The sequence below is a fragment of the Rhinolophus sinicus genome, chromosome 5 (genome assembly GCF_057876585.1).
Source record: "Rhinolophus sinicus isolate RSI-liver-muscle chromosome 5, RSI-T2T, whole genome shotgun sequence".
NCBI lineage: Eukaryota > Metazoa > Chordata > Mammalia > Chiroptera > Rhinolophidae > Rhinolophus > Rhinolophus sinicus.
This window is the reverse complement of record NC_142505.1, coordinates 45,622,200-45,649,922: the sequence shown is the minus strand read 5'-3', so window position 1 is coordinate 45,649,922 and position 27,723 is coordinate 45,622,200. Positions and strand designations below refer to the sequence as shown.

Below are 27,723 nucleotides of genomic sequence, written 5' to 3'. Positions count from 1 at the left end.
CATTCCATATATTATCTTTCAACCAATCCTACTGAATTTAGCCATGTACCTTTGTGATACTTGGTCCCTTCAAATCCTGAGAGGCAAACAAACCACTTCTCCTGTGATTTACCCATCAACGTTGTTTTAGTTGTAGCTTTCTCTGCTCTGCAAATGTAGTTACCTCTTATCCACCCTCTGTTTTTCCAGAAACATTATTGTAATAACTTTTCCATGAATAACTAGTTGCCCTTTTTTTCTTTTATTTTTTAATAGACGTAGCTCTTCTATAATGACAAACATACTTTTGTATCCTAATATCAAGGGCAAAATATTTTTGTATGGAAGTTAAAGTCTATAAGTAAATGATATAAATTATGATTGATATTCAAATACTGTGTGTATTTGAATATTATTATTCAAATACCTTGTTGCCCATGTCAATTACATACTATTTTCATTTATAAACATGGGTTGTATGTTTTTCAAACTTAATCTGGAGTTCTGTTCATTTTAATGAATAATTTAGGACCCTTAATTTAGACTGACGTATTGTTTTCCAGAAATGACATATACCACCAGCAGTGAAGGAAGAGTGCTCGTTTATCCGGCTCCATGCCAAACTCACAACACAGAATAAAATAAAACAAACAAGAAGTGAATTTGACTTATTGTCCTATTAGGTTGGTGCAAAAGTAATTGTGGTTTTTGCAATTTTATTTTTAACCTTTTAAACCGCAATTACTTTTGCCCAACCTAATAATTCACATGTTCCTCCTTTCTAATCCATGTGAATGATCAATTTATTTGGTCATTTATATTTCTCCTTTTATCTTTTGAATTTTAGTATGTTTGCCTATTTTCCTCAAGCTGCTTTGATAATTTTTCTTATTGGTTTATCAAATCTCTTTATATATGAAGTATATAAATCCTTTGGCTTGCTTTTTGCCTTTAATTATTTACTTTTTGAGACATAGTAGCTGTTTTCCTCCTGCTTGATTCCCATATTGTATACTTTCAACAGCTGCTCGTTATCATAATATACCTTTTCCTGTTCCTTTCTACAGGCAGATCCTTGCAGCAGCCAAAAGAGCTGACCAAGTGGGCCACTTTCTTTGGGTTGGATCAGACAGCTGGGGATCCAAAATAAACCCACTGCACCAGTATGAGGATATTGCAGAAGGAGCCATCACCATCCAGCCCAAGCGAGCAACCGTGGAAGGTACCGGTTTTGTCAGTTTATGCTCCGCTAAGAGAGTGGTTGGTACTATGTAGGGTATTTAAAGCATGTGTCTCTTTCAGGGTTTGGCATTCTTACATAATTTATGGAGATAGTTTTAAACTTATAGCCCTGAAACACAAATGAGGCCACATATCTGCCTGTTTTTTAGTGAAAGTGCCTCTTTTGAAGAGATCACTTTATTTTCATAATATCACAATTAACACACACACACACACACATATAGTTTTTGTGTGTGTGTGTTTTTTTTTTTTTTTTTAATTTTTGTTTTCTATCATGCCACAGGAGCTTTTTGAGAGAGGAGCATTACCTTTAGTAAGTAAAACAATCACAAAATTCAAGTGTATGTAAGTGAGCTATAGTTCTGAGTGAATAATTTCCCTTTGTAATGTAGTCATTACCTCCCTAGCAGGATGACTACTGGGACCCTTTCTCCCATCACCTCTTGGGGTCTCTTCCAGGCTAGTGAGCCTGGGATTACATAGCATGCCACCGCTTTCAGGCACCAAAATTACCTTGCCTTCTTGAGTCTCGTGTTCTCTCTCTCTTGCCTTTCTAAATATCTGTCCTGTTCTTTGCATTGGCTTCCTTCCTGCTACAAGGATTCTTTGAGAAGAAGCAGGAGGAGAGGACATTTATTGGCATCCTTCTGATCTAACAAAAGTTGTTGATTATGATTTATTGTCTCCTCTAATTTGAAACGAAAAATTATTTCTAAAAGAACACACTGCAATGAAAAGGCACCCCTCACTAGTATCCCACCTCATGTTCCTTTTCTGAGGGGCCAATTCTCCAAAGAGTCCCTAAAACATGCTTTGTTCATTAAAAAGAACTCTATCCTCTCACTCAAAAAGGGATCAAATATTTGCATTTCTTTCTATTCTGTCTCTACTCCAATCACATTAATTATTCTCCCCAGCAGTCTGCATGGTTTATGCAGGACTTTTGAAGCCAGTCAGGTTATGGTTCTGTCACTGTTGCCTCACTATGTTGTCTGGGGAGATAATGATCCCACAAGTCCCCCATGTGTTCACTGGGCAACTTGGAACTAATTTCATTCCCTGGTACATGTCCGGAGAGGGTTGCCTGTTGTACAACCCAGGAAAATACATTTACAGATGAGCTGCAAGAATGAAACACGCTTTACCTATCTCCACTCCTTTCACTCAAGATGTACTTGAGGATATATGGTGTGGCTTACTCTGCGCTTAGCTGGAAACATGAGGTGCGGACACAATCCTAACCCTCAAAGCTTACAGACCTGAATGAAGGTGTCAGAAAATAGCCAATGACTATATAACATGTGAAACACCATAGTGAGGTGCGAGATGGACCCACAGGACACAAAGGAGACACTGTGGAAGTTTCTCTGGGGGGTGATTGTTGGAGTTGGAGAAGGTTCCTACAGGAGGGGAAATATGAAGGGATGACTTGGAACTCATTGGGCAGGTGATGAAAAGAAGCCCCAGGAGAAGCTCCCAACGCAGGAGATAGGAACAGAGTGAAGAGGCAGGGCCCACCAGGGCAAGCAAGTACCTCCTTCTGCAGAACAGCCCTGCGTGTGGCCATCCTAACATTCTTCTGTTTTTTTTGTGTGTGTGTGTTTTTTAATAAGTTGTCCATTTATAGGACTTTGGGAAAACCCTTCCCTCTCCTAGAGTACCAGCTGCTGCACTGTTTGCCAGATTGACTCCTTTCTACCTTTTGGGTGTCTGCTTAGACATTCATTTTCCTTGGAAGCCATCTGTGACCATTCCACCCCAGCCAAATCTGGGACAGGAGCCCTTTCTATTACTTCTACAGCAGCCTACGTGTTCCCTACCATCGTAGTGCCTCTTGACTTGTCTCTATCTGGGAATGTATCTGTTACGCACCATTGTACCCTCAGCACCTAAATCTTGGCCTGGATATGACAGGTGCTCTAATAGATTTTTAAGTGCTTGGATCCTGGATGGATGGGGAGGAATCCCAGATGACATGAGGGCCTGGCACAAAATGGGGCTGAGAAGTGGGGCAGTCAGATGGCGCATGGTCATGGAAGCTGTACTACGAAACGTGTACTTTATTCTGAAAGTCTGAACATCATCTGGGACTATAAGTGGAGTGTAAGCAGCGGGGGTAGAAAGCTCACTCAGGTGACTCTATGGAGTGAAATGTAAGAGTTGGGTGAGAATCAAAGCGAAGGAATAGATTACAGTGTTTCTGCTGAGATCCTCTCTTCCTGAGCTATAGACATCATATATACATAAATGCCCACAGTCTATGATCAGTAGCCTGTTTCAAGATATTCTAGGAAATTATTAAGCATCTCAAAATTTTTATAAATTATTGAAACAAAATACATTTTTCCATGCACGTATAGGGATATGCAAAGTTATTCAATCAGGTACAAAACCACATCCTGAATCTGCCCAAATAATATGGGAGCCTAAACATTGAAATGGGAGAGAAATATTGTTGTCAATAAAAACTGTTATTGGGGTGAGGTAAAGTGGCAAATCTTCGTGCAGAACTCTCCACTGCTACCCAGAGGAAATAATGAGGGACTTCATTTGGCTATTTAGAAATGCCGTGACTTCTGACTCGCCACTGTCTTCCGTATCACTACAAAGTACAGTCAAGATTTGTTCACTGACACAGATGATGGAACATCAAGAGAGTAGCTATACATTTACAGTGTCACACGCCAAAGAAATGAAACAAAACAAAACAAACAAATGCATTCTGTTTCACCAAGTTTTCTGAACAAAGCTATGAAATATCTCAAATGAAACTATAAATGAAGCATAGTCTATATGGCAAGTAAGTTTTCCCTTCCTGTGTATTTATTTTTCCTTTTTGGTAGATGTTTCATAGTGTATTCTGCTGGGGTAGAACATCATCTAAATACATACTCATAATACTGCTACATCTCTGTCTCTTTGTGTTATACATGGTTATACCTTCAAAGGTAAATAGGAAAATGCTAATCAATAATAAACATTTTTTTTCTTTAGATCCATATTTTTAACATGTTCAGCAAACATCTGAAATTTTGGCTGGTCTTTTCTGTATCTGCATAAATAATTAACAATAAATTGCCTGAGGCCAAAGTCCTAGCAAGTACATTGCCCCTGTGAAAGTAGTGTTCGTCTTTTATTTTCTATCTGTATTTATTTTTCATTTATAGAAAAAAAAAAAAAAGCCTCAGTTTTCGCCAGTCAAGGGTGTCATTGTTCCCGCTTTCACTTTGATGATGATAGGAACTGTGCCCAGAAAGGCTGGCTGTGCCCGCTGGCTGCCCAGCATTCACGGGAGATCCCAGAATGTCTCCAGGACTTGGCTGCACTCCCCAGCTCCCGGGCCAAAACCCCTTTGTAACTTTTAGTGTCTCCGCATTGTGTGAGGAGCCAGGGGATCACTGGCGTGTTCTGCTCTTCCTCGCTGCGCTAACTAGGACTCTCCGTCATCCTCTCCAGCCATCAGCAAGTCTACAGAGCGAAACATGCCCACGTTGCCTTCAACTCATTGTCCTCCAAAGAACTCGGCTTCTCTGAAAGTAGGCTGCCCTAGGCATCCTCTGATTACAGCCAGGAGAATCACGCAGCAGCGTCTTTCCATCTGGGCCAGAATCACTAACATTAAGGAGCTAGTAGAATGAAGGGTGAATTATCAAAGCTAACTATAATGACTCTGACTATTGGTGATGATTCTCAAATGGGTCTATAGAACAACTTGGTTCCTGAATTAAATCTGCGATATTTGTAGGAAAAGACAAAAAGGGCTCTGGACCTGGCATACAAAGTTGGGTGTTTCATGCTTTTCCACTCAAGATTGAAATGAATGCTTTCTTTATTTTTCCTAAAACCAGAAAGATCAAAGTTATGAAGAATTGAACCAAAATATTTCTGGCTTCAATGTTGACGTGTCCTACGTTAGCCTTACTTTATTACTTGGAATGTTCTACATATGTCACCAGGTTTTGTTAGGTGAATGGAAGAAAACACCAAGAAAGAAAACATTGCCTTAAACCATAAAACTATTTCTAAGCAATGCATAAGCTTTTTAGACCTCTCACCTTGTTGGATAAGAGAGCAGTCAGAAGATTCCATGTTCAGTGTCAAGACAATTTCTTTCACTGGGTCTTTTATAAATGTTTACAAGCTCTAGCAAGGTATTAGGCACTAATTTAAACACAGATATAGCAGGTGAAAATCTAGACCAAGTCTCAGGAAGTCACTGTCTTAATGTGGAGATGGCAGATGATAAAAAAGGACATAAATAAGAAAGTGCTCTATTAGGATAATCACTGTAAAGCACATTTCCTTAAAGACCAGCTTGTAAATTATGGAGATGCATAAGAGAAAGAAGATAGACCAGACAGCCAGGATATAATGCAAGTGAAAATATAGATTGGGAGGGTGTAGATATAGGTTACTAGCTCAAGCCTCTCTAGCATTCTAGATTCCTGGAACAGATTCATAGCAGAGCCTTTCACTGCCTAAAATCCATCAAGGTTTCCTATTTCCATCCTTCGTATTGATCTGAAAAAATATTTTTCCTTCAAAACAGATCAAATAATTAATCTTTTTAAAAGACTTCCTGCTTTTCTCAGAGTTAGTCTACCCTACAAAACCAAATTCATTGCTCCCCCAGTCCAAAATGTGTCCCGTGTCCCCTTTGCAGAAAACGCCAATTATACTGTCATGTTCATAGCACTCCGACAGCCTGTGGGTTCCCTGTGATTTCCCATCTTTATTTCTACACTCTTGTTGTTTACTAAGTGATATAGCACAGAGTAAGTTTTGTAAAAGCTACATGTAGTTTTTTTTTTTCTATTATATCTGAATATACCTATAATACCTGAATTGGCAAAGGACTCACATTTGTATGGATTTGAAGTTTTCTCACGATGAGGAAATATTCATCCAAAATGGTTTATCGTTTTGGCTGTTTATTTTAAGATATTTAGTAGAAAAATGTACTTAACCCTCCAATTTAGGGTCTCACCAGCAATTTCAATGTGGGTTTATACATTTTTTTCTTTTGCTTCCCTTTGCAGTACCTCTTGCCGGCTTTGTTTATCTTGCCTTTCTTTTCAACTTTAGAGAGGCTCCCTGTGCAGGACTGGCAGAATGGCTCCATTAGGTGATTTGTTGAAATGTTGCAAACATACAAGGGAAGCCTCAGCTCTGACTCCCCAGAAAGTAGCAAGTGCAGATAAGGCTGCCTCTGTTTGTCTCAGACATTCCAGTGGGAGCTTTCTTTCCAGACTGTACTGCTTGTAGCCATAGGAGGGACTTAGGAAGGGAGGGCAAGCAGATCAGAAGGGTGAGAATATATCCGCGTGAAGAATAACAGCATCTTATTTTTAAAGGTGTCATGCTTAAACTTGAGATGATTGGCCTTGAGCAAATGGTAAGAAATATAAACAGAGAAATCTGCAACCTAGCTGTCTCCTGCAATCTGAAACAGTTAACTTGGAGTTGCTTTATATGCACACAGTTCTAGATTTGGAGCCAGGCTGTCTCTTGTTTCAGAGGATAGATGCTGTCTTTCTGACTTCACTTAATTGGCCAATCATTTCCTAATCAGCAAATATGTAAACCAACAAGAAAATATCTATTCTATGTGCAAGCTTTGCTGTAGATACCCCAGGACACTGAACACTCACAGCCAATAGTCTGGTGTCTAGTATGTCCCCCTGGTTGAATTTTTGGCTACCAAGAACTAGCTCTTTTTGATCCCAATCTATTTATTCCAGTAGTAGGTAGGTATCACCGTAATTGTTTAATATAATTAAGAATTATATAAACCAGTGAAGTGAGTGGAGAGAGAATGAGAGAGAGATGCTATTTCACAGCAAACAAATTTGAATTCTTTGGAAAGATTTGGTAAAACTTTGTCACTATTAGTTGTGGACAACACAAGACTAAATTTGGAGAGAAATCATAAACACTATAAAACTACTGCACTTAGATTATTGTGTAACTCCCTTTAAGTTTTCATTTCACTTTAAAAACCACAAAAGTGAATTTTCTTGTAGTTAATTATTGTTTTCAAGATTAAGATAAGGAGGCCAATCAGATGACGCATAGTCACACAAAAAAATACCTTGATCCTACAGAAGATTGACAGGAGACTCTGTGTGTGTGTGTGTGTGTGTGTGTGTGTGTGTGTGTGTGTGTTTTGAGTTAAAACATTTATCATATTTATGTATTTTTAATGATTTATTGCTAAGATAAAAATTTTTGGTTAACTGACTAATTTTGGGTCCCAATTATATTTAAGTATAAAGTTTCCAGTGTACTTTTGTTTGGGCTTTCCTTTTCTAGGACTTAATTTTCTCAACTGTAGATGAAAGGGTTCAGCTAGATTACCCTAAGGTTCCTTCTAGGAGGAACATTCTAAGAGTGATTACCTATTATTTCTGCCTACCCAGAATCCATTCCCTCTTCTCATTATAGCCCTCACCTTTTCACCTTGGGAACCCACCCTCTAGCCCTCCCTCTGACCCACCCATGAGCCACAGTCAGCCCATGTGGTTCAGATGAGACTGATTGAAAACCTTGGCTCTGAGATTAGGCACAGAGCTCCTATCACATCTCATATCACAAAATAAAGATTGTTTTGCAGCGAGCACATGACCCAAGGCAGGCAACGGTTATGTGTTACGTTGTCTAATTCCTAAAAGTTTATTGCAACTTTCGAGAAAGCCTCGTTCTCTCTCTCTCTCTCTCTCTCTCTCTCTCTCTCTCTCTCTCTCTCTCTCTCTCTCTCTCTCTCTCTCGTTACTATGTCAGAAGGGTATAAACTCCAAGCCAGAGCCCAACTTCACAAAAAGAACCTGCATGAAACCATCAAAGTCCTGAATACAGGAGAGGAAGTCATCAAATCCAAAGGCATCAGTTGACATTCCCGAGCCCTCTGAGCCTGAAGTCTGCATCTGGACTTCTTATCTTTATAAACTTACAGACTCCTGTTATTTGTATAAGATCCTTCAAAATGAGTTTCTGTAACTTGCAACTCAAATGACTTAACAAATATGGTTGAATTTTAGGACAGCCTTCTTCTAAGCATTTTGTCCTACCTGAGGTTACATCCTTTCTGAGTTACATCTTTCCAAGTGCTATTTACCTTCTCTTCCTTTTTTCTCTCTTCTTTATTCCTCTCTCACGGCATCTATATATTCTCCAAACCTCACAGTGAGTCCCATCTACCCTGTGGTGCATTCTTTCCTTCATCACCTCAGCCTTGTTCCAAATATCATTCTCTCAGGCACAAAGTGTCTATGCTGCTTATGAAGTGGTTTCATATATAGTCACTGATTCTATTTCTATATCAGGGGAATGCTAACTAGAATCTCAGTTATAAATTTATATATGCCTGGCAAATGCAAATGAACTGTCAGATCACCTCCAGAAAGCTAATTGTTTAAGAATTGAGCAGACACTTGAAAAAGAACTTCTTCTAAAGGAAGAATGACAAAATGGGCCTGACTCAGTAAGAAAGTCTCAGTAATCAGAAGGAAAATATTAAGTTCCTTCTTCCCAGGCCATCACCTATTGAATTTATACATGAATTCTACAAGGAACAAGCAGACTATTCATAAAAATGGATCTCGGTCAGAACAGACTAAGCTGCACTCTGGTAATAAATACGCTCTCCATGGACTTATGCAACAAACAAATATGGCTCACCCATGTGAAGTCTGCCATGGCCTCCATGTATTTCTTCCGTTTTTCAGGCTGTTTCTATCTTATGTTACTTCGTTACTAACATGTGCTGCGCGACGTTGTTAAAAAGAGAGTGGCAGTTTCATACACCACTCTAAGATGCTTTCATCTGAAAGGGATATACATTATTTCTATTCTTACTTCACTGGCCAAGGCTAGTCAAAGCCAGTTTTCTCTTCAGAGGAGCTCGTGCATGGAAATAAAGGAGAATATTGATGAACCTAATTCATATCTACCTCATGCTCCAATTAACTAAACACTTTGTCGGCTCTCAGGACACTAACAGGAATGCTCTAGAACCTGCTAACAGCACGACATATGAAGAGAGTGACATTCTCCTCTGTTTTGCCCCAGCTTTGAAACCATGAGCAGTGTCTTGGCAGCAGTGCAAATATGGGGATTCCAGCGTTACTAGAGACCATGGTGCTTAGAGGAGCCCTGGCCATGCCACTGTGCCCATAAAATGCCCAGAGGAAAGTAGCAATACCTAGAAAATAGGAAGCTACTCAGTAGGCTGGCTTGTGAGAACATGTGTGACGCCCTTCAGTAGACATTGTGTATGAGCCATGTGGAAAGTATCTGTGGGGCTTTCAGGATGTAGTTATTCCTGTAGGCTGTGAGATTTGGGTAGTCCCTGGCCAGTCACAGGCAGTGTTGTGCCTGCACCAGCGTCCCTCCCAAGATCAAAATTATGAATAATAAAATGGCAATAGCTACATATGTATCAACAATTACTTTAAATGTAAAGGGATTAAATGTTCCAATCAAAAGACATAGCATGGCTAAATGGAAAAGAAAACAAGACCCTTACAGATACTGCCTACAGGAGACTCACTTCGGATTGAAAGACACACAGACTCAAAGTAAGGGGATGGAAAAAGATATTTCATGAAAATGGAAAAAAAAACAAAAGCTGGGGTAGCAACACTTATATCAGATCAAATATACTTTAAAACATGCCTGTAACAAGAGAAAGTAGAACCCAAGTAATCCCAGGTCTGGGTATTTTTGCCCAAAACACTACTTTGAAGGAACATGTGCATCCATATGTTCATTGCAGTTTTATTTACAACGGCCAAGATATGGAAGCAACCTGGATGTCCATCAATGGATAAATGGATAAAAAAGAGGTGGTACATATGTACAATGGAGTATTATAACTCAGCCATAAAAAAATGAATGAAACCTTGCCATCTACAACAACATGGATGCACCTAGAAGGTACTGTGCTGAGTGGAGTAAGATAGAGAAAGACAAATGACGTATGATTTCACTTATATGTGGAATCTAAAGAATAAAATAAACAAATAAAATAGAAGCAACTCATAAATACAGAGAACATTTTGATGGTTGCCAGCTGGGAGGGGGTTGGGGGAAGTAGTTGAAAAAAGGGAAGGGATTGAAAAGTACAAATTGGTTGTTACAAAGTAGTCATGGGGAGCTGTAGGATATAGCATTAGGAATATAGTCAATAATATTGTAAAAACCATATCGTATCAGATGGTACTACAATTATCAGGGTGATCACTTCATAAGTTACATAAATGTCTAATCAGTATGTTGTATACCCGAATATAATAGAATATTGTATGTCACTGTAACTAAAAAAATTTTTTAAAAAATTTAAGTCAGTTATAAATAAATAAATAAATAAATAAATAAATAAATATCATACAAAGTATATTCACTACCCTAAAAATCCTTTGTGTTCTGCCTGTATGCATCTCTGCCACTGCCCTCCTGACACTTACTACCCCCGCCCCCCATCACCTGGCAACCCCAGAACTTTTGAACTGTTTTCAGTTTTATTTTTTCTAGAGTGTCATATCATTGGAATAATATAGTATGTAGCTCTTTCAGATTGGCTTTTTTCGCTTAGTAATATGAAATTAAGTTTCCTCCAGGTGGCTGTACCACGGTTTACTAATTCATTCAACTACCGAAGAACATCTTGGTCACTTCCAAATTTTGGCAATTAACAAATAAAGCTGCTATAAACATCAGCATGCTGGTTTTTTTCTGGACATAAGTTTTCAACTTCTTTGGGTAAATACCATGAAGCACAATTATTGGATCCGATGGTAAGGTTGTGTTTAGTTTTGTAACAAACTGCCAAACTATCTTCCAAAGTGGCTGTACCATTTTACTTTTCCTCCAGCAACGAATGAGAGTTCCTCCCGCTCTGCACAATCATCAACATTTGGTGGTGTCAGTGTCCCACATTTTGAGCAATGGTATCTCACTGTTTTAATTTGAATTTCTCTGTTGATATAGGATGTGAACCATATTTTCATGTGTTATTTACCATGTGTATATCTTATTTGGTGAAGTGGTGGTTAAGATCGTTGGCCCATTTTAGATCAGGTTGTTTGTTTTCTTATTGTTGAGTTTTAAGGGTCCTTTGTATATTTTGGATGACAGTCTTTTATCAAATGTGTTTTCAAATGTTTTCTCCCCATCTATGTCTTGCCTTCTAATTCTCTTGATGTTTTCTTTCACACATCAGAAGTTTGTAATTTTAATCAAGTCCAGTTTATGAATTGTTTATTTTATGGATTCCATCTTGGGTGTTATATCTAAAAAAGCATCTTTGTACCCAACATCACCTAGCGTTTCCTTTATGTTACCTTCTAGAGTTTTCTAGTTTGTGTTTTACATTTAGGTCTATAATCTGTTGTTGAGTTAATTTTTGTGAAGTTTGTAAGGTTTGTGTCTAGATTCAATTTTTTTTTTTTTTTTTTTGCATGTGGAGCTCCAGTTATTCCAGCATGGTTTGTTAAAAAGACTATCTTTGCTCCACTGTATTACCTTTGATCCTTTGTCCAAGATCAGTTGACTATATTTATGCGGGGTCTATTTGTGGACTTTCTATTCTGCCTCATCAATCTATTTGACTGTTTTTTTCTCAGGTATCACATTGTGTTGATTACTGTAGCTTTATAGCAAATCATAAAGTCAGGTGGCATCAGTCCTCCAACTTTGTTTTTCTCCTTCAATATTGTGTTGGCTACTCTGGGTCTTTTGCCTCTCCATATACATCTTAGAATCAGTTGGTTGATATCTATAAAATAACTTGCTTGGATTTTGTTTGGGATTGCTTTGCATCTATAGATCAAGTTGGAGAAAACTAACATCTTGGCAATGTCTTCCTATTCGTGAACATTGGCTGGCTCTCTGTTTATTTAGTTACTTGATTTTATTCACCAACTTTTTGTAGTTATCTTCATATAGATCTTATACGTATTTTGTTAGATTCATACCTAAGTATTTCATTTTTGGGATGCTAATACATATGCATCCAAAATTTTTTAAATTTTTATTAAATTTATTGGCATTACATTGGTTAGTAAAGTTATATAGGTTTCATATGTACATTTCTGTAATACATCATCTATATATTTTATCCTGCAAATTTATAATTGCTTATTAGTTTTTTTATATTTTATGGGGAGTTTCTTTTTTGTTGTTGTTGATTCTTTTGGATTTTTCTACATAGATGATCATATCATCTATGAGAAAGTACAGTTTTATGTCTTCCTCCCCAATCTATATAACTTTTTCATTTTTTTGACTTATTGCATTAGCAAGGAGTTTCACTTTGATGTTGAAAAGGAGTGGTAAGAGAGGACATCCTTTCCTTGTACATGATCTTAGTAAGGGAAAGCTTTGAGTTTCTCATCATTCAGTATGATGGTGGCTGTAGGTTTTTTTGTAGATATAATATTGTTTAAAAAAAAAAAAAAACAAATATAGACTATAAGGTAAGTTATATTACTATAGAATGAAAATTCAAATAGCTTCAAGAAAGATTTTTACCTTTCTTCTATATGCCTATATTTATCACCATAGGTAATATTATTTTGTTAAAAATTTATTGTAAAATAATGCAATTTCACTAGCATTTTTAAAGGAATTATAAGTTATATGCAAATATCCATGCAAGGATTGTCTTTGAAAGGAAAAAATAAGTTAGGGAATACTCTTACAATTGTGAAATCAGTACAGCTTGTGGTTCATCAATTGACAAAAAAATAGTAAAAGTGAGAGAGAGATTTAATATTTAAACAAATACCCTACCATGTTTGAATTAGAAATGCATAAATATTGATAACCTAAATTTTTTTTTCATTAATAAAGCAGAATGCTAAAGTATCTTGGTAAGACATTTTTTTCAGGCCTAGGGAACATGACATTGATAATATCATTTGGGAGTTCCATTGAATTAGGATAACCTACACTCTATAGATTAATATAAATCATAACTTTTATGCAATCTTTGCCCAACTGAGAACTGACTGTGTGTACAATGTATGTTCAGCATTACAGACTGCTCATCCAACTATGTCACCAGTAACTTTCCTCCCTGACTCATCACATTCAGAAACTTTCACTTCATAAGTATACCTCACCCTTTCTTTTACCTTCTTCAAAATTGTTTTCTGTGTTGTCACATCATCCTTAATGTTTCTTTATATGACAGAACTATAGGTAATGTACTGTTGAATGTAGAAGAGACCATTCATTGTAAGTCAGTTAACAAACGTTGCTGTCTTCTATCTGTCAGGCACAGGTTACTAAAAAAACAAAGAAGTTTGCCCTCATGGAGATAATGCTCTAGCAGTGGGAAACAGAAAATAATCATTAGGTACAATAAATAAATAAACAAACAAACAAACAAATGTTCACATATGATAAATGGTATAAATTCTGTCTATTCATTGAAATTCTCATTTTATTTATTTGTCAGTTTACTGGTTTCCTTTAGTTCCTTGTTCATAATTTCCTTTAGCTCTTTGACCATATTTAAGACAGTTGATTTAAAGTCTTTTTCTAGTAAGTCCAATGTCTAGGCTTCCTTAGGGATAGTTTCTGTGTGTTTTTTTTTTCTTTGAATAGGCTATGCTTTCTTATTTCTTTGTATGATTTGTAATTTTTTTTTTTTGTTGAAAACAGCACATATACATATGATGTAAATTATATATATATATATATATATATATATATATATATATATATATATATATGAGATGTAGTAACACTGGAAATTAGGTTCTCCTCCCTTCCTAGGGTTTGATGTTCTTGATTGTTGAAGGCTGTGGTTGTCAGTCTTGCTACTTCTTTGATCTTGAAAAAACTGTATTTTTTGTCATGTGTAGTCACTGAGGTGTCTGCTCTCTTAGCTTGTATTCTGCTAGTGTTTTGATGGACATTTTCTTGAACACTAAGAGCTAAAAAAATAATTTTCACGGTAAATTATTTTGTTAGGGCTGCCATAATAAAATGCTAAAAACTGGGTGGCTTAAACAACAGAAATTTGTTTCACAGTTCTGGATGCTAGAAGTCCAAGATCAAGGTGTTGCCAGGGTTGATCCTTTTGAGAGCTATGAGAAAAAAATTTGTTCCTGCTTCTTGTGTACCTTCTGATGATTTTCTGGGACTCTTTGTTGTTCCTTGGCTTGCCTTCAATTTTACTTGATGGTCTGTCTGTCTGTCTCTGTGCCTCTATAAGGATACCAGTAATATTGGGTTAGGGTCCACTCCAAAGACCTCATCTTAACTAATTATATCTGTAATGGCCCTATTTCCAAAGAAGGTCACATTTGAGGTACTGGGGGTTAGACCTTCAACATGTAAATTTTAACAGAGACCCAATTCAACACCTAACTCTCAGTCTTTGTGGATTGGCTGTGTTCTGAGGTATTCCTTAAACCTTAACTAGGTTGTTTAAACTTCTTCCTTACCCTTTCCTTCCTGATTTTGCTGAGCCTATAGGTTAGACAAAGATGAGAGCTTAACATCTCTTCAGGTCTTTTCTGAGCACCCATCCTGTTCTGGATGTATGTGTGGCTTTCTAAATCCCCTAGAATACACAGAGACTTTTGAATGTCCTGATTTCCTAAAGAAACTCTCTTTTTAGATTTTCCTCCCAAACTTTAGTCTATCATATTTTTAAATCATAATATTTTTCTCCAGGTTACTGTTGGTTTTTCATTCACTTTGTAACATTTATGAACAATGCTTATCTCTTTTCCACCCAGAATGTGTTCTAAGTTAGGCAAAAGAAAGACAAGTATGTTGTTTTCATCCTTCAGGTAGGCCCTAGAAAGTTTAGAATAGAGAAATACAATACTTTTCTAATGAGGTCTACTTTACTCTCTCTCCAGAACCAAATACTTGGGTCGCATCCTAGGAATGCAGGATGAAAGGTCTTTAGGTCTTCAAACTGCCATTGAGACAGGGAGTGGGTGGGACAAAGGAAAATGAAAATGCCACAATGATTTTCTATTTTCAAGTTGTCTTTTTTCCTGGTGCAGCAGTCTTTTGGTTGTTATAAATAGTTTACTGTTTTCCAGAGTTCTGACAAAGTTGGTTTTGACAAGTTCTGTTTGTTTTCGATATTTCTGTGGAGGACTGGGAGTTTGAAGCTACCTACTCTACCATTTTACTGACAGCACACCTGGAAATTGCTATAAAGTAAGAAAAAGTAAAGCAGGATGGGGCAATCATCAGTGGTGTTGGAGGTGTTGCAGTTTTAAATAGAGTGTTCAGGGTAGGCTTTATTGAGAAGGTAACATTTGATAAATGAAGAAGTGAAGGGACTATTCAAATATATAACTGGTGGAAGAATATATGAGCTTAGAGAACAGTGCAGGGGCCCTAGGGAAGGAGCACGGGTTCTATATGTAAGGAACAAGGAAACTGATGAGGCTAGAATGGAGCAAGAAAGAAGGAGATGAAGTCAAGGGGTAATGGGAGGATCACATCACATAGGACCTTGCAGGTATTACCATTTATTGTAAAGATTTTGCCATTTATTATGAGTAAGGTAGAGACTTTTGCAGTGTTTGAGCACAGGAATAATCTGATGTGTCCTACATATTAAAAGGCTAATACTGGCTGTTAGGTTGAATATAAAATATAGGGGGACAAGGATAAAGTCTAGGAGACTATTTCTGATTCTATTACAATAAACCAAGCAAGAGATGATAGTAGGGTGAACCAGGGTGGTAGCAGTGAAGGTAATGAGAAGTGTTTGTATTTAAAATACAATTTGAAAGTAAAGCCAATAAGATTTTGGAGAGAAAAAAAAGATGAATCAATAATGATTGCAAGTTCTTTACTTGAGCAACTTAAAGAGATGGAATTGTCATCAGCTGAGAGAGGGAAAGCTGTCAGTAGAGCAAGTTGTAGGGGAATAAGCAACAATGTCAGTTTTGGATGTGTTGAATTGGAGACACTTAAAATTAAACTTCCAAGTAGGCAATGATACATATAAATCTTGAATTTAAGGGAGACTTCTGGAAACAAAATTTAATTTCATGAAGTCATTGAAATGTAGATGTATTTAAAGAAGTGATATAGAAAATAATAGGGGACCAAAGAGTTATTTCTAGAACATTCTGGCATTAAGAAGTTGGGGAGAGGAAAAATTAGATTGACCAACGAAGTAGGATAAAAATATATGAGTATGGTTTCTTGGAAACCAGGTCAAGAAAAGGTTTCAGAGTGAAGGGATTTTATAACTTCATTAAATTTCTACTGTTTAGTCAGGTAGGAGTACTGAAAACAGACAATTCCACTTGGCAATGTGGAGTTTATTGGTGATTTCCAACATATTGTTATATTTGAGTGTTGTTTGTGAAAGCCTGGTTGAAGTAGGTTTTAAAAAGTATTGGAGGAGTGTGTCTCTAGTTAATAAATATCATCTCCCAAAACCCCCATCAACCCCTCCCCAGGTTTCATGCTATAGACCTTGAGGAAGGAGGATGTGTTCACCTAGGTCTTCCGAGTAGTTTCAAAAGATATGCCATTGTACATGGCCAAAGGGCATAAACATATAAATATATAGAACAAATAATAATCCTGCCCTGCATATGAGGCCATGTCACAGTGGATAGATAGAACAAAAACACTTAGAGGAATTTAACAAGGCAGGTATTTACTATCTTAACGGCATGATTCAGTGTATACTTTCAAGGCATTTGTTTTATATAGTTGTACTTATATTTTGGCATACAGGAAATGTGTGTGTGTGTGTGTGTGTGTGTGTGTGTGTGTGTAATATAATTACCACCAACTATACTGCTAAATAGTGGATTTGGGTATGGGGCTAACCAACGTCAGTTCTTGTGCTGTGCCACCAACTAGCTAGGGGGCTAAATAGGCATCGGGAAAGTTTTTCTCTGTCACTCCAGTTTTCTCAGGTAGAAAATGAGTATATAGGATTAAATAACTAGTGAGAACTTTTATAGCCTCATTATTCTCTGATTACCTATTGCAAAATAATAATAATAATAATAATAATAATAATAATGTGTTTGTATGCCTGTGTGTGTGCGTGCAATGTAGACAGAGCACTGGAAAGACTACAGTCAAGAGAAACAGGTGAGAGAATAAAGAAAATATCACAAATATAGAAAAATTCTGGAGGCAGGAATAAATAGATTTTTTTTAAATGCCCATCTTGGTTTTATTTATGTAGATGACAGATGGAAAACCATAAAAATTATAAGAGAAGAGATTGAAGAAGGAAAACAAGAAAGGAACCAGGGAAAGCTGAAGTCTAAAATCAGAAGTAGAAAGAAAGGAGGAAATGTACAAATTCAGTAATTGGCGTGTGGGTGGAGGGGGGTGGTAAAAATCACAAATCTTAGCCCTATTTTTGAAAATGACCTGTTCAATACCTACTTTTCTTCCCTTTTCAGAACGTTAGCTATTTATTATCTCATCACAAGGAAAAGGAAATAGTTTGTATCTGTTTTCACCCTTTAGGACATTGACTGCATCCCTTGCCTGGAGGAAGGCAGTTAAATAAAGACTGAGACTAAAGCTTCCCTTCTTTGCCCACACTGGGTCATCTCAGGAGCCCACAAACTCACCTGGAGTCTGTGAAGAGCTGCACCCAGTGCCGTTAAAAAGTGCCATTAATTTGGATTGTGTGTGAACAATGAGACAGAAGCACTTGAAACTATTAAATGCAGAGCCAACTATGAAAGCAAAGCAGTAGCAAGAATTTAAAGGGCCATTAAGTTAGCCAAATGGATGGCTGGAAGAAAATCATTTATAAAAAATAGTGAGGTTGAAGGGGCTTCTTTAATGTTCTTTAACAAAATTTAGACGCCTGATAATCTTTTCTTATTTGGACAAGGGGGGAGACCCTCAAAATCAGAGATGGGTTTTTCAGGCTCAGTATGTTCACGATATTAAGTGTGTGCTATTAGGTTAATTGGCATTTTCAAGTTAAAATGACCTTCTTTTAACTTTAAGCAGAAAATTTTTTCCTTAGTCAATTGTAAATGAGGATGTTTTGCACACTGTTTCCTAAGAACTAAGTGTACTCTGCTCTTTGTAATTTGACTTAGAAAATTATTTCCCCTAACCTCTTAATGCTCCATCCTCCTTAATATTGCTAAAAGAGCTGACTACTTTTTTTTTTTTTTTTTTACCATTCACAATTCAGACAAAAATACCAGTTAGTCGACTTAGATTTTAGGTTCTTTTGACGCAAGACCTGTGTGACTTTTTGAAGTTCCTTTTTTAGCATATCTCCAACAAATTTTAGTTGACTACAGCCTAGAAATTCTGATAGATTCTAAGGATAAGAGATAAGGTATCATCCCTAGATGGAAGGAACTCATGGTGTATTTGGGGAATCAGGCACAAAATATCACACCATCATAATATCAGAGGATGAATTGTGATAATGGAAATCAGCTCTGCGGTTGCACGAGTCGCAATAGGCAGAGGGCATTAACTGACAAAAATAGGTGACATGAGAATTAAACCCTTAAAGAACAAATAGCAGTTGGCTGCGAAGTAAGTGGTGAAGAGGCTTCATTTAGTGAGACAGTATTTACAAAGATCCAATAGTAGCAAACAGTGTAAATATGTTAGAACAAATTGGAGAGAGTTCAGGAGTTTGGATGAGTGGTGGAGAAATTGGCAGGAACCAGATCAAAACGTCTCCGTGGAGTTGCTTTCTTGAGGATCTATAGCAAAATGGACAAATCTTCATCTTTGGAATATGGATTCTAGGATCTAATATCCGTATAGAAGTGAGACTGGTCTTTCTTAGATGTCTCATGGACACCTGAATGTATCCTAACAGAACCAGAATGAACACCTATGGTGGAGCAACAGTTCACGACTGACTTGCTGTTTGAATGTATTTAGCTTCAGCGTGCTTGAGGCTTGCTAGTAAATTTAAACAAATGCCACAAGATTCCTTAACTTATCATGACTAAAGAAAAAAATTGACTTAAAAATACACCATTCTTGTTTATTCACTGTTCTTTAGATGAATTGCTTGATTTAAACCTGATTTATTTTTGTATCCTATTGCCATATATATATGGAGTATATTCACATAGGCTAGATTATGTAGGTCTTAAATGCACTACCCAATGACTTTTTATATATGCATACACCAAGGTAATCAACACACAAATCAAAACAGAATATTTCTATCATACCAGATAAAGTCTCTTGGTTCCATTCCCTGTCATTAATCCTCCCATCCTCAAAGATATTAATGTTGTCTTCTCTGTCACTCATATAAATAGATTACTTATCTCAGTATACATTAGGTTTTCCTGTTTGAACTTTTTTGACTCAATACAATGTTTTAGAAATCAGTCCTTACTATTGAATATAACAATTCCTTCTTCTTATCGCTATGTAATATTCCATTGCACAAATACACTACAATGTGTTTATCCATTGATATATTATAAACATTTGTTTTATGGTGTTCTCCCAATGTGATTTCTGATACTTCTGATTTCAAACTGAAAAAACTGTATTAAGATACAAATATTTCTGTTATATTTTATTACTTTTTTAAGAACATGTCTTATTGGGTAAATTCATGTGCTTGCACATTTTTCAGCCAATGTACCATTTTAACAAAGCATTCTTCTTTTTTCCCCCCATTATCTTATGTCTTATTGTCATTGAGTCCCCCTTGATGAGCTTTTGATCCAGTCATAAAGAAAAGTCACAAAGAAAAACAATATATAAGGGTGGAAAGGAAAGTTAGAGACTGCAGAGAGCTTGGCTATGTAAGGCCCACAGTATTAGATAGGATTATTTGTGACCTAAGACTGAGTTGTCACACAAATATTAGAGTTCAGGAGGTTCTGAGATTAATAAAGATACTAACAAGTTTTTAATTTATATGAGGTTTTTATTTGCATTTCTACCTATAAACTCAACTGCCTTATGACCTCTGTGTATACATAGCAATATATGTTAAGTAGAGAGTTCAATTATCTGGTGAATTTGATGAATATAAAAACCAACCACTAACGAGACCCAAACAGTGATTAATCACATAATTCTTTTTCCCTTAGGAAACAGATAATATTATACCTTTTTATGATCCTTCTGCTATATTTTTTTTCTGTCTTTATGTAACAAATCATAGTGGAACAAAATTTCTCTTTTCCGATTTTAATGCATAGTTGAACAATCTTGGGTTTGTGGCAGTTGTGTGTGTGTGTGTGTGTGTGTGTGTGTGTGTGTGTGTGTGTGTGTTTGTGTGTGTTTGAAATCAAATACTTGCCAAAAGCCAACCATTCTGACACTGACATTTGGAGCATTAATGTATTCTAACCTCAGGGTGTTTGTGTTTTAGGAATAAATTGAGCATTAAAATTTTCTATCTGATGTTTTTTAAAAGGTTTATGAACTATTTTATCCATAAGCCAAGTGCAGTACAGCATGTTGGCACTTATATCCAATACTTTTGGGAAACATGGAATTCTGAAACATTTTCTTGTCTTGAATTGATTATTTGAACTATCAATATCATTCATGCAGACGCTGATGACTTAGGCTATGATTAGGTTATATCTGGCCTCCATATGTCAAAGTCAGTATACATGGCCTCTAGCAAATTAGTGTTTGATTCCAAGAAAAACTCAAGAATATTAAAGTATAGTCAGTAGTGAATTAAAAATAGGATTCCCTTGAAATTAGCTGGGTAAATATATATATATATATATATATATATATATATATATATATATATATATATATATATATATATTTTCTTTCTTGTGTGTGGTTTTTTTTTTGTTTTTGTTTCTTTTTTATGAGTGTATGGAGGTTTTTTCTTTCCCTCCGTGGACAGGGTGTTCAGATAATCACACGGAGTTATTTATCATAACAATGACATGATGATGATGATTGATGATGATAAGAGGAATGACATTAGTAGTGAACTTCTGTTAAAGATTTGTAGTTTACTGGATATTATGAAATACAGCTTTGAAAGTAAGAACTCTTTTTATCCACATCTTATAGTTAAAAAGAAATGGATGCTTGGATTAGATAATGTGCCCAAAGTTACACAAAATAATACATGCTCAAACTGGGATTTACCAAAAAAGCTATCTAATTCCTAATATATTTTTTTTTCTTAACTACTATTTAGTACTCTATTTTGCAAAGGGGTACCAGTTGGTGTATAAAATTTATCTTTTTTTAAAAACAATGATGTTTGGGAAAGTATCGGAAGTGTCCTTTGGATGTTAGGACTATGTCCATGTTTAATGGTGTGTTAGATGGAGTTCCTTAGAATCAGAGCCTAAGTCAGGGATTCTGATGTGTATGTTCTAGTGAGGGAATTCTCAGGGGAGAAAGGAGTGAAGACAGCTGGATAGGAATGGGGAAGGCACTAAATAAGGGCATGACTGCTGCTGGAGTACAGCTGCAGCCTGATCCCGGGGAGATCTCTGGAACATGAATTGATCCAAAGATTTGGTCCCACTACAAGGCAAGAAGTGTAGACATTTGTATTTCTGGGTCAGTTATGTTATTAGCTGCAGGCTGACCCTAAGGGTGGGGTAAAAACAGCTTCACAGAGTCAGCTCCTGTTTAGCCAAAGCAAAAGGGAGTAAGCTGTGAATCATTAGCAGCTTATCACGTGTCTTATTTTATCCGGACTGTTGTAACAAAATACTACAGACTGAGTGTCTCATAAAAAAACAGAACTTTATTTCTTATAGTTCTAGAGGCTGGGGAATTCAAGACCAAGGAGCTTGAAAATATGGTCTGGTAAGAGCCTGCTTCCTGGTTCATAGTCAGCCTTTTTCTCGCCGTGTACTCACACAAAGGAAGGGGAGAGGGAGCTCTCTGAGGCCTCGATTTATTATTTATTTATTTATTTATTTATTTATTATATAACATTTTTTTATTAGTTTCAGGTGCACAAAACAATATAATAGACATTTATCATTTATAGGAAATGTAATGGCTGTTTACGATGTCAGAGGGATAGTGGACAGGGGAAGGGGGATTGTGAGGTCTCTATTTAAAAGCACTAATGCTATTCTGCCCTCATAACCTAATCATCTCTCAATGGTCTCACCTCCAAATACCATCATATTGGGGATTAGGATTTAACATAAGAAATTTGGGTATGGAAATGCAGGGAACACAAATATTCAGTCTATAGCATCATACATGCCTTGTCAATCATTTTTAGGAATACGAGGAGTCAAAGTGCAAACTTTTGTCATACTTTGAGGGCTTAGTCTTGACATAGCCCAAATTACTAAAGCCCCAAACACTTTTCTGACATCACAGGATCCTAAATCTTTGTAATGTACCTTTCCCGCCATCTGGCACACATCTGTCTTATTAAGACATCTGGAGAACTCGCCACTTGTTGCTCAACATGCCTGATGAACATACCATTAGTATTATTTCATACCATTTTATTTCATACAAAATGTCCACAATGTTGAAATATATTGGGGCAAACAGTGGGAAAATTATCATAACCGTGGGGTAATGTTAATGTATACTTTTATCTGTCCTGTATGATAGCAAACTGCTTCTAATACACTTTCCTGTTAGGTATTAGGGGAAATAAAGAGAAATCTGTCAGATCCATAGCCACATAACACTCTCTGCTGTGATATTTTGTCATCTCTACTTCCAAGAGCCTTTACAACACTATAAGGATGGACCCCTTAAAATCCTTATCAAGGTGTCAAATCTGGAGTCATAGGAGAGTGCCTCATGTCAACAAATTCTCTCTTATCTAGCTTTATATTCTGTCCCCTTCTCCTTTGACCCAGCACCTTGTGGATCTACTTTCAGACATTCTCTCCTGGTTCATATATTATAGTATATACTAGCTGGATCCTGCAGATTTTCCAACATAAAAGTCTTCTCCTCACTTAGCATTTCTTAGTCGGACCAAACTGAGACTTCATCCTGGTGATATTCCCAGTGACCAGGAAGGAAGGGAGGCGGAGCCTAAAGAGGTCAAGTATTGTCATGTAGGGCACCTGCTTCACTCTGTGGTTTTTCAGAAACTTTAAGCAAGCGTTCCCCACTATACTCCAAAAAGGAGTGGGACAGAGGATTTGGGGGGATCTGGCAATTGAAGGTTCTCAAATACACCAACCAAGATATCATCATGCCAAGTTCCATTGGTGGGAGGAAAGAGGTGGTTACTCCTTTTGTTAGTTCCTGTTTTGACTGAAAGGGAATTTTCTGGAGCAGTGTTTCTTAAAATTTAAGCATATGAAAAAGGGCTTGTTAAAATACAGATGGCTGGGTCTCAGTCCTAGAGTTTCTGATTTGCCAGGTCTTGGGTGGGGTCCAAGTTTTCACATTTTAATTTCCCAGGTGATGCTGATACAGCTGGGTCAGGGCCACACTTTGAGAAGCACTGCTCTGGAGAAAGAAGCAGCTGTGAACCATTATCAGCTAACACACGGTAGATAGATAGATAGATAGATAGATAGATAGATAGATAGATAGATAGATAGATAGATAGATAGATAGATAGATGATAGATAGATAGATAGATAGATAGATAGATAGATAGGCAGACCAGCACAGTAAAGGGAATGAGGGTCTCAAGTCATCCAGCTGGTGCTACATGAATCTAAATAGTGTTGAAATAACCACTCTGATCAAATGTGATTTATTTCAGAACAGGATTCCTACAAGAATCTCTACATATCGAGCCATTAAAATGTTTGTAGCATTAAAAAAGTAATACTCTTTCTTTTATTCTTCCAAATAATATAACAATTAAAATTTGGGGGTCTCTGGGCTTTCTCTCTTCTTAATTAATTTATAATGGTCTCTCTCCCTCCCTCTCTTTCTCTCTCCTTCTCTCTCGCTCTCTCTGTCACTCTCACAGTCACTCTCGCTCTCGCTCTCTCTGTCGGCAATGAAGAAATATTTGCCTAAATCAGTTCATGGGTAAGAAAGAACACAGAAAACATACTTGAGCATGTGTTTCATCCTCATGAGTCATTGCTTAAGGGAACATCTATAGTGAAATGAAATCCAATTTGTCTAAAGAAAATAAACTATCCTTTCTATTCTCCAAAAGCATGAGTACCACCTGATTTTTAACAAAGTGAAAAGAGCTTTGAAATTAGATTTAAGTGACAACCATAGTAATTAATGGTGCCAAAATTTGTTAAACAAAGTAGGGCAAAAAAAAAATCACTTTTTCACTTTTCTTTTTGAGGGGAAAATAGCAGCCTAATCATGTGGTTTTATATAAGGAGGTCTATTTAAAAGTTCAAATGATAATTATTGGATAGGAGTCTCCTTTCTGTCAGTGTTGGGCTAATTTTCTCTTAAAAACTTATTAGATATAACTCGGTGAGTTACTTTTTTATTCTTTTTAACTGCAGATGGTGAGGCATTCTATTAAGTGACTCTAACATTTTTTTTTTACCTTTATAAAGCTCAAAGTTAAAGAGTGTTTCCAAGTGATATTTTTTGTTAGTTAATGGCCATATCATTAGATAATGAGGCTTAATTAAGCGTTTTGTGTATCAAGGGAGAAAGGAAAAGACAGTCGGAAATAAAGGACATTTGGAGGGAGGGATTGGGACTGAAGTCAAAGAGATAGGGTAACTGAGGGGGGTGAGAGAGCAAGATGAGGGGCTAGGAGGGTGGGGTGGGGCAGATGCAGAGAGACTCTGAGAAAAGGAAAGAAAGAGGTAGAGATGCTTAGAGGAAAAAACAAACAAACAAACACTATTAGAAACAAAAGAACAAATACAGTAAAGTTGCAGAATAAAAAATCCATGCACAAAAATCTATTGCATTCCTATATACTAGCAAAAAAAAAGAAATGAAATTTCCGGGGGAAAAAATCCTTTTGCAATTGCAACAAAAGAGAATAAAATACCTAGGAATAAACTTTAAAAAAAAAAAAAAAAAAAAAAAAAGATGTGAAGGACCTATACACTGAAAACTGCAAGAATCATTAAAATAAGTTGAAAGAAATCCCATGTTCACAGATTGGAAGAATCAACACAGTTAGAATGGCCACATTACCCAAAGCAATATACAGATTTAATGCAATCCCCATCAAAATCCCAATGACATTTTTTAAAAAGAGCTAGAACAAAAAAAGAAGAAAAAATCAGATTTGTATGGAATCACAAATGACCCTATAATAGCCAAAGTAATCCTGAGAAAAAAAGAGCAAGGCTGGAGATATCACACTCCCTGACTTCAATTTATACTACAAAGTGACAGTAATCCAAACAGCATGGCATTGGCACAAAAACGGACACACAGACCAATGGAATAGAATTGAGAACCCAGAAATAAACCCACATATCTATGGGTATATAATTTTCAGCAAAGGAGCCAAAAACATACAATGGACGAAAGAAACCCTCTTCAATAAAAGATGCTGGAAAAATTGTAAAGCCACATGCAAAAGCATGAAACTAGACTGCTACCTGTCACCACATACCAAAATTAACTCAAAAAGGATCAAGGACCTAAATATAAGAGTTGAAACAATAAATCGTATGGAAGAAAACATAGGTACTAAGCTTATGGACCTTGGGTTTAGAGATAATTTTATGAATTTGACCTCAAAGAAAAGGAAAGTAAAAGCAAAAATAAACTAATGGGATTATCAAACTAAAAAGCACAGAAAAAGAAACCATGAACAAAACAAAGAAGCAACCAACCTAATAGGAGAAGATATTTGCAAACAACACCTCCTATAAGGGGCTAACATCCAAAATATATAAGAACTCAGACAACTCAACAACAAACAATCAATTAAATTAAATAATGGGCAGAGAACCTGAACAGACACTTCTCCCAAGAAAACAAACAAATGGAAAAAATGCTCAACTTCACTAGCTTTTAGGGAAATGCAAATCAAAGCCACTTCATAACTCTTAGAATGGCTATTATCATCAAGATAAGTAATAACAAATATTGGAGAGGTTGTAGATAAAAAGGAACCCTCATACACTGCCAGTGGGAATGTAAATTGGTACCACCACTATGAAAAACATTATTGAGGCTCCTCAAATATTAAGAATAGAAATACCATATGACCCATAAATCCCTCTTTTGGGTATAAATCCCTCTTTTCACCCAAAGAATCTGAAAACATTTATCCATAAAGATGCATGTACGCCTATGTTCATTGCAGCATTATTCACGGTGCCCCAGACATGGAAACAACCAAAGTGCCCTTCGATAGATAATTGAATAAAGAAGATGTGATATCTATCTATCATCTATTTATCTACATATAATGGAATATTTTATATATTATAAATATATGATGGAATATATATATATATACAATGGAATATTGTATATATAATAGAATATTATATATAATGGAGTATATATATGAATATTATATAGAGGAATATTATATATATATATAAATGGAATTTTATATATATATATATATATATATATATATATATATATATATATATATATATATAATGGAATGTATGCCTATATGAATTACACACACACACACACATATCTGATGGAAAAGAAAAGATCAAATACTGCCATTTGCAACAACATGTGTGGATCTTCAGATTATCATGCTAAGCGAAATAAGTCAGAGAACCAAGTTGAGAACCATATGATTTCACTCATATGTGGGATATAAAACTGAAAGTAACCAACAAACAAGACAAAACCAAAAACTCATAGACACAGACAACAGTTTAGTGGTTACTGGAGCATAAGGTGTGTGGGGAGATGGTAGAAGAGGGAACAGAGGGTCAAATATATGGTGATGGAAGGAGAACTGACTCTGGATGGTGAGCACACAATGTGATATATAGATGATGTATTATAGAATTGTACACTTGAAACCTTTATAATTTTACTTGCCAACGTCATCCCAATAAATTTCAGAAAAAAATTTTAGAAAAAGAAAGATGGAGGAAGATTTCTAGGTGAACATACATTATACCCCCAGTCACAGGGCAACATAATCAACAAAGGCAAAGGCTAGAGTGGAGAAAGAATAGTGTTTACCTTATCTTTGCATGATGAATCCAGTCCTTCCTGGTTACCAGTTGCTTTGGGAGGCTAGGATGATAGGACTCTCCCCAGTCGTGTGGCTGCCTTACAGTAAGGGACTGGAACTTAGCTTGGTCCTACTGCTTCCTGGTTGTCTTCAGGAATGCTAATGCTGCTGTTCTGAAGCCCAGAGGGGGCTGGTCCCCAATTTTGCAGTGAGATGGGTTCCTCCAGAAACAATGCTGTGATCAGCTCTGTTTGGGGGAAAAAGGAGACTTTGGGAGTTTTAAGTTAGTAGTATTTGCTTGTTTGTTTGATTGTCTGTTTGTTTGTAAGCTGCCTATAGTAACAATTGCTTGATGTAGTTTTTTAGTTTAATATGCATATAGTTCATTCATATAAAGTACTTAGGACAGTGCCTAGCACGTAATAAACACTCAACTACTACTATTATTGTTGCAGTTACTTCCATCACCATCATCACTGCACTGTTTTATC

At 36.4% G+C, this 27,723-nt stretch overlaps 1 protein-coding gene across 10 annotated transcripts in view; it reads left to right on the top strand.

The window, feature by feature from the left end:
- Positions 1 to 27,723, top strand: part of GRM7 (glutamate metabotropic receptor 7) — an 820,225-nt gene that overhangs the window by 411,789 nt on the left and 380,713 nt on the right. For all 10 annotated transcript variants that reach the window (XR_016021304.1, XR_012489707.2, XR_012489705.2 and 7 more), the window contains exon 4: positions 1,047 to 1,201. Coding sequence is in view for 5 of the 10 variants with exons in the window: in XM_074313055.2 (XP_074169156.1) it covers positions 1,047 to 1,201 (155 nt within the window). In the remaining 5 variants the exon portion in view is untranslated. The remainder of the gene's footprint in view (positions 1 to 1,046; positions 1,202 to 27,723) is intronic.